This window comes from Microtus oregoni, unplaced genomic scaffold (assembly GCF_018167655.1).
Source record: "Microtus oregoni isolate MIOR12 unplaced genomic scaffold, Mior012 000014F_ref0000157, whole genome shotgun sequence".
Classification (NCBI taxonomy): Eukaryota; Metazoa; Chordata; class Mammalia; order Rodentia; family Cricetidae; genus Microtus; species Microtus oregoni.
The window spans coordinates 20871961-20880000 of record NW_024543073.1 but is presented as its reverse complement, the minus strand read 5'-3'; the positions used below and the strand labels follow the sequence as shown (position 1 = coordinate 20880000).

General features: G+C 46.7%; 1 protein-coding gene across 1 annotated transcript in view; it reads left to right on the top strand.

The window, feature by feature from the left end:
* The window catches only part of LOC121455999 (orthopedia homeobox), a 7869-nt gene extending 1513 nt beyond the window's left edge, over positions 1-6356 (top strand). Inside the window, exons 2-3 of the mRNA XM_041663799.1 lie at positions 1-260; positions 5826-6356. The exon at positions 1-260 is cut by the window's left edge and continues 150 nt beyond it. Coding sequence (XP_041519733.1) covers positions 1-260; positions 5826-6356 — 791 coding nt within the window. The remainder of the gene's footprint in view (positions 261-5825) is intronic.
* Positions 6357-8040: the final 1684 nt, after the last annotated feature.

Genomic DNA, 8040 nt, shown 5'->3' with positions numbered 1-8040 from the left:
TCACCACCGTGGGCTCTACTCCTGCTTCCCTGGCGGTGAGCGCTAAAGACCCTGACAAGCAGCCGGGGCCCCAGGGTGGCCCCAATCCCAGCCAAGCCGGTCAACAGCAGGGCCAACAGAAGCAGAAGCGCCACCGGACTCGCTTCACCCCAGCGCAGCTCAACGAGTTGGAGAGGAGCTTCGCCAAAACTCACTACCCTGACATCTTCATGCGTGAGGAGCTGGCGCTGCGTATTGGGCTGACCGAGTCCCGAGTACAGGTACACCCGACTTGGGCTGGGGGCGGGGGCGCAAGGAGGGACCGGAGGACCAGAGCACAGAGGAGCTAGGTATTCTGTGCCGCTGCGATCCCGGCACTTGCTGGATAGGAAGAGCTCTTTCTCGTCCTAACACTGGCTACGACGATCGACAGGCACCAGTGGACTATCTCCATTGTAGCCACATCCCCCCCCCAAACCCCGCCGAAACCCCTCAAAAAACAAAACCAAAACAATAAAACAAGCCCAGCTTTATGGGGATGCCGGGTCCAACTCTAGCCTCCAGAGAAGGGAACCTCCTTGTCTCCCCAGCAGCTAAGCCCAGCGCTCACCTTGCTCCTGCTCTCACTATTGACAAGCGTTTCATTACCTTGTAATGAGTTTCTATTACGAATTTGGATAAATGGGGGAAATGTCACAATTACACAGAAAACAGGAAAGAGGAATTACTGTGCACTGGGTGCCTTTATAAGAGGGGTGGCATACTCAAATTTCCTAGTGTGATTTTATTCTTTTAAATATCACCCTCAACTTTCAGGGAAAATATCCTCGGCTTTGTTGTTTTCAAAAGCTTGGTGATCTAATGAGGCGTTGGGACTGGTCGGAAATACTACATCATCTATGAACCCTGGGATTTTAATTCTAACAAAACAATTTAGATTTCGCTAAGGATGAAGGCAGGAATTGAGCACTTCCTGTTTCAGATATCTGACCCGAAGAAGGAATTTTTCAGGTCAGAAAGATTAACCTGTAATAGAGAAAATAGTTATCATGTCCTTATTTTTATCCAACCACCCTCCAAGTAGTAATTGTTTGGAATCTAGGAATTCTCACCTGTACCTCTTCTGAATATTTGGGGGAGAAAAGTATAAGATTAATGAATCCCAAATTCCTTCCTTTCCCTTCAAAAGACTGACCTGCTATTTCATAGGCGCTCAGACGAAACCTTGCATTTAGCCTGGAGCTATCCACGGTGCTGAAAATTTCTCCCCCGGTTACTTTGGATTTTTTCTTTTAAAAACTGGGTGCCAAATTGACTAATTTGTTCAGACAGTGTTACTTGACTTTGTAAATTAACTTTAAGAACTTCAGTTCACTTATATTTGATTGATTAGGAAATCAGAATTTGTTTCCATTTGGTGTTTTGTAGATGGTCTAAACGGGAATATGTAGTTTTGTTCTAATAAGAAATGAGTATCACCAGGGTCTTAAAACGGTCAAATTTATAGATAAATATTCCTAATTCTTGCTACATTTATTCAACAGAAATCTGGACATTCATTAGTAAAATTAAAACTATGAAAAGCTTGAACGATGGGACACAGACATTACACATATGAAGAGTACTAATCACACTGTTCAGGCATATTCCTGTTCTTTAAATCTTCACCTTACATGCCTCTTTAAGTGTGGGTTCAAACTGTTATAGAAATACACAAACTCAACGCATGCCAATTACAGTGCTTAATTGTAGGCTCAATATCGGAGAATAAAATTTCACAAATTTACTTTTTGTCCTCAAGAGAAATCTTAACTATTAAATTTTGTTTTAGAGAGTGCAGTGCTAGTCTTAACCTAGACATATTGGTAATTAGTTCAAATTAAAATAGAACTTAGAATCACAAATAAAATATAATTGGAAGGCCGATTTTGTGAAAAAAGAAAATGAGGTCTATTAAACTTTATTAGGTCTTCCAAAGGTTAATGACAGTGATTCTTTTCATAGAAAAAGTTATAAATGAAATAAAATATACACTGTGTGGTAGCTATTTTGAAAAAATACACAAAAGAATATGCAAGAAGAAAGAGATAAAGTATGTTAATTGTTCTAGCATAATGTTCAACCAACAATGATAGCTTGAGCCTACTGATAGAAACAATTTAATAGAATGGCAATTTCAATATTTTTTAAAAATAATGTTTCATAATTTAAAAAGTAATCAGATCAACATAACCTTCTTAATTAGCATTTCACAATGATTAACATTATGTAACGTAATGCAAAAACAGTTTATGGAAAATGTATTTACTTCACAACTCACTGTACCATTGCTCCTTGACCAAATTCAAATTAAATAGTAATTGGTTTACATTCTTATATGATGAGTGCTTCACAGTTGTCTTTATAGTTAGCAGATTGCCACACATTCTTTCCAGTGTGGGGGGCCACTGCACTGATTAAAACACTCAACTTATTGCAATTGTATGTTTTCAAAGATGCTTTTCATTTTAGACTAACTTATCTAGCACACTTCTTTTTGTCTTTATCTGGACTACATCACCCTGTGAAGGATTTACTGAAGCACCTCTGCTGATACCAAGGCCAATTCTGTGTAGGATACTGCTCCCCTTTTCTGGCTAGTGTAATAAAACCATTCCTTTTATAGCATGCCATTATTAGAAACCAATTTCAGAATTATTTATAACCTGGAATGGCTTATTAAGCAGCAATGCGAGAATCATGCAAATTATGCGATCAAATGCAATATAATAAGCATAATCATTAGTCTCTAGCACGGATTAATTAACTTTCAATATTTTATTTACATAAAAACCAAATCAGTGGAATAACTTCTGCACAGTCAGGCTTGCCTTTCAATATTTTATACGGACAAAAATAATGTGCTGTAATTCCATTGACCGTGTCCCTCAGAATGGCCCTGTCACCTGCCACATCTTAATAGGGGGACAAGCTGAGAGTATTTTCTAGTTTTCTAATGGAATGAGAAATTGCATTTTCTTCTTCTCCCAGCACTATTAAAGTGTAATGAATTCGGCCCAGAGTTCACGGCTGGCTGATCGAAATGAACCTGAGATCTAGGCTTTAATACAGCGCCCCAGATTTCCTCCCAAATCTTCACATTAATCATTTGCTGGATTCCAATGAGGTCTTCATAAAGCATTTGCTTCAAGTGTGTGTGTGTGTGGGGGGTGTAATATTCGTTTTCTCTCCCCTTCTTTCTCTATTCCTGAGCCATTTATAGCTGGGGAATTAAACGGGCTATATATTTTAAAATACATTTACAGTATGTCTATATTACTGTAACAGCAGATATCATGAAAGTGGATTTTTAGATTCCAACCTCCATTAGATTCTCACTGTTGTATTAAGCATTTTCTGAGGAGGGCTGCATTTCAAACGGAGTACAAAGTTGGATCTTTGGCTGTGGTTAATATATTTCCTGGAGTTGTCATCTGTGCTTCCTGAAAGCCTCCCTTAGGTTTTGTCTGCATTTTAACCCGTCATGCTCTAGTTTTCAAGTGGAAACATTCACATTTTAAAAACATATGCATCACAGCTTGGAATGGAGGTGCTCAGAGGCCATGAAGATTTTTCCCCCTTGAATCTCAGTAAACCATGAAACATGAAAAATTTGTAGTCATCGTTTGACTACTAACCCTCAAACATAATTGAGCATGATTTTTCGATTATTCCTCTAATATTTAGCCCTTTAACAGTGGTTTTTTTTTTTTTTCTTGTGTGCATGAGCAGACTCTGGATTCAGAAGCTTTTTTTTTTTTTTTGGCAGCAGTGTTTGCTCTTGAAATCCTGCTGTGCAGTTTGATGTGGTTTTTCTTTCTTTTGCTTCTTTCTCCACCTCTTCTCCCAAGTTACCACCTCCTGAAACACTGACCCTCTAGGACTCACTGGCTCCAGTGTTAGGAATTGATCTCAACTCTCTTTCAAAGCGCCCCTTGGAAACTGCAGGTGCATTGGGAGAACATTTTGAATACAGCCCAGAGTCAGTCAAGGGTTTCCTCTTGTCCAGTTCCCCAAACTAATGTTGGGTGAGGGCTTCAAAGGGTCTTTGGGACATTGGGTCTCCCCACTTTCTTTCCCTCTCAGGCCAAAGGCTGCTCACAGCTCAATTGGCCACATTGATCCCAACATCACCATCAAGGGCCCTGCAGCCTCATTAATCCTGTGCCACCAGCTCAAGAGCTGCAGCTAAAGGCCGCAGCATTCATATCCCCAGCACAGGTTAAACAACAACGTGGGAGCTGGTGTACACACTAGAGAAAGATAAACCGGTGAGCAAAGTCGCAGTTGAGGCAGGAAGACACGGTGGCTTCAGAGAGAACGCTAAACTGCAAAGCTCTTCACACTTGCACGGCTATAAATCCTTGGTTTACCAAGAGTGAAGGCAAATGGGTCCATATTCCTGACACTTTAACTTGCAAAGCAAACACTACATAGGTCAGATTGCCAGGTAAATCACTTTGGGGGTCACAGATGTGGAGAACAGGATGTGTTGGCCAAATTCTAACAGGACTAGTCAATATTTGATCTCTGTCCCGCCCCCACTTTATAGTTAATATCAGGAATCATCCTGCTAACAGGATTTTAAAGGAAAGTCTGCCAAGGAAGTGCACTGAGAACCCCCTCCCCTGAAAGATGAAATTTGAATCAGTGGAGATGGGACATTATCAAGGTCAGATGGGGTGTCTATTATTATTCAGAGGAATTTTCACACTGTGATAGTGAATTTTACATTTGTAGGCACATTTGTAGGCTCTGACATTCCTGGGCCACGACTAGGAAGGAAAACTGAGGAGGCCTGTTTGAGGTAGTTTATTAAACAGTTCTTCCTGGAAAAAGAAAGATGCAGCCCTCGTCCCAGCAAATTTAGATTTGCATTTTGACCAGTGAGAGTTCTAAAGTTGACTTCCTTTCCTTTGTATTTGCTTTAGTTTATAACACAAGAGGCGGGTTGGTGTGTGTGTGTGTGTGTGTGTGTGTGTGTGCAACTTGCAGGCAGTAGAGGACATGTTAGGGATCTGAGGTAAGTTACTGGGAGGCATAGATCTAAGACTCTGGCTGCAAGTTCCAGCACACCGGAACTGCAGACAAAGGTGCCCTCACAGCATTTTGGGAGTGAGACGGGGAGGAGCATTGTGGCAATTCCACCAAGCGCTGAGGGAGGAATCAGAAATCAAGGTGGCAACCAAACACCACTGCAGCTCAGTGGCTCACTTTGCCACACGGGTCACTATATTAACCTCTCTGCTCTGTCAACCGTGATGTTGGGGAGCTTCCTTTGTCTTTCGATTTTGAAACTGTTTATGTCATTCGTGGCCTTTCATCAATTTCCAAATTTCCAGTGTTTCTGAAAATTCTATACCCCATCAGTGCTATAAGACATGCTATTAAGCCACATGGGTACTCATGTTTATCTTCATTTGTACACCTGTGGGTCGAGCCTTGACACATGCCTGCCTGCAGACTGGTGCATCTGTACTATGCACAGACTATGCCAGAATGCAGGAGGTGCTGAACGCTGCACACGGTGGTATGTCTGGTGGTGCTCGCTCGGTGCGTTCTGCGCCAGTGGGCACCGCGACTTGAGAGCGCCGCCGGAGTCTGCGCTTGGTGGCGGCAAAGAGCGTCCGTCGTTCCGCGGAGGTGGAGAACCCGGAGCTCGCGCTGGGCATGGGGGCGTGTTGAGCCCAGAGCACCGACTCAGCCAGGGGTCGAGTGACAGTGAGAAGCCGGGCTCCCGGGACTCGATCTCCCACCGGGGTCGCTAACCTCGCCAGGTCTTGTCTTCCCCACCCCGCCCGCTGCAGGTCTGGTTCCAGAATCGGCGCGCCAAGTGGAAGAAACGCAAGAAGACCACCAACGTGTTCCGTGCGCCAGGCACGCTGCTGCCCACGCCTGGCTTGCCCCAGTTTCCGTCGGCCGCTGCTGCTGCCGCCGCCGCCATGGGTGATAGCCTGTGCTCTTTCCACGCCAACGACACCCGCTGGGCGGCGGCCGCGATGCCCGGCGTGTCCCAGCTACCGCTGCCGCCCGCGCTCGGCCGCCAGCAGGCTATGGCGCAGTCGCTGTCCCAGTGCAGCCTGGCTGCGGGGCCACCGCCCAACTCCATGGGCTTGTCCAACAGCCTGGCGGGCTCCAACGGCGCGGGGCTGCAGTCGCACCTCTACCAGCCCGCCTTCCCCGGCATGGTGCCGGCCTCCCTCCCCGGCCCCAGCAACGTCTCCGGCTCGCCCCAGCTCTGCAGCTCTCCGGACAGCAGCGACGTGTGGCGGGGCACGAGCATCGCGTCCCTGCGCCGCAAGGCGCTCGAGCACACAGTCTCCATGAGCTTCACCTAATGCCGCTGCCGCGCAGCCCAGCCCGCACCGCAGGGCGCCACCCCCTACCCCCGACACACCCTCGGCCGGCGCGCCGGGCTCCCAGCTCTCCCGCCCGGTGTCCCCGGTCCTCCCCAAGCCCCAGCGCTGCCCCAAATTCCCCTCCCACCCCTTCCCGCCCGCTGCCCGAGCCCAGCGCTGCCCGCCGCCCCGGCCTCCCGCTTGCCCAGGTCGTGCTCGCGCCCTCCTCCCGGCCTCTGCCTGGCGGCGTCCCCGGCCACACACTGGTCACGACCCCCCACCCCACAACGTCCCCACGACCCCGCCTCGCCCGCGCCTCCCTTCGGGCTCCTTCTCTCCCAGCGCCTCAAACCCCTGCTTCCGCGCCCTGCAGAAAGCATTATTCCCGCCATTTTACTTACCAGGGAGTCGACTCAGGATCTGAAATCAGACACCAATGGACTGGTTTGTGGGCAGAAACACACCACACCACACACACACACACACACACACACACACACACACACACACGCACGCACCATAGCTCACGTTCAGACTCTACACGCGCGCGCGCGGACAGACACACACACAGTGCATCTTGGTCACACACGGACGTGTTCAAGGTACAGCACAATGTTAGGGATTTTTGTCTTAAAGGTGGACAAGCATCTGCTACCAACCGCCTCATCTGAGGGCCCAAATGATGTAATTTGATTTAACCCTGTATTCTTTCTCCGAACTCCTCTCTTTCCGGGACCACCACCCTGCCCTGTCTACCCAGTCCCGTCCACGCAACCCTCTATTGGCTTACAAAAGACCGCTTTAGTTATAACAACGAGCCACAGCTCGGGTTTTTCTTTTCTTAAGCACAAAGGTGTGAGGGTATAGAAGGGAAGGCTTCTCAGGAGGAACAATGCCAGCGGATTGGGTGGCTGGAGCAAACTGAAGCGGTTATGTCAAGAAGGAAGGGGTGATCTCTCCCATTTTGATAGGCCTTTATAGGAAGAGCAAAATACACACGTAAGGATTTTTTTTTTCCTTTTGTAAAAGCAAAGCCACATGTCTTTTCTAGATCCTTCAGGACTGGTGTTCGTTTGCTTCCTTTTCTGTTTTTCTCTTCTCGCTGCTCTGTGCCCTTGGTTGTTTTGTGGTCGTCCTATCGCGTCCTTCCTGCCCCCCTCGGCCTCCTGCCGGCCGCCGGTGGGTGCAGGCGGACATCTAACAACCCTGCAACTTTGTACAGAGAAACACAATCAGCTCCTTCTGCATGTGCTGGTCAAATCCAAACCCAGAGAACAGAAGCGCTTTCTAAGAATGAACAAACGTGAAATAGGATGTTTTGTGTAGATAAAGCATTCTCGTTACATACTGGTCAATTTGTGATATGTTTTAACTTATTGTCTGTGCTTATTTATGGAATTTGGTTTTCTTAATAAATGTTTGAGCTAATATAAAGCATATTATTTGACTTTTCCGGACAAGTTTATATCAAGTTAAATGTAAATGGATAAAAATAAAATCATTTTCAGTATGTGATACAGAGAATGATGGGTTTTGGTGTAACTTGGACCGGCAGGATTGGGAGGGAATCTCAGAGGAGCGGGGAGAGGGTTAATCTCAACTTGTGCGGTGGGGTACCAGGCCCTTCGTCCCCCGCAGTAGCCTTGGGTGTACTTTCTGGGCTGCCCCGCGAGGCCTCCACAGC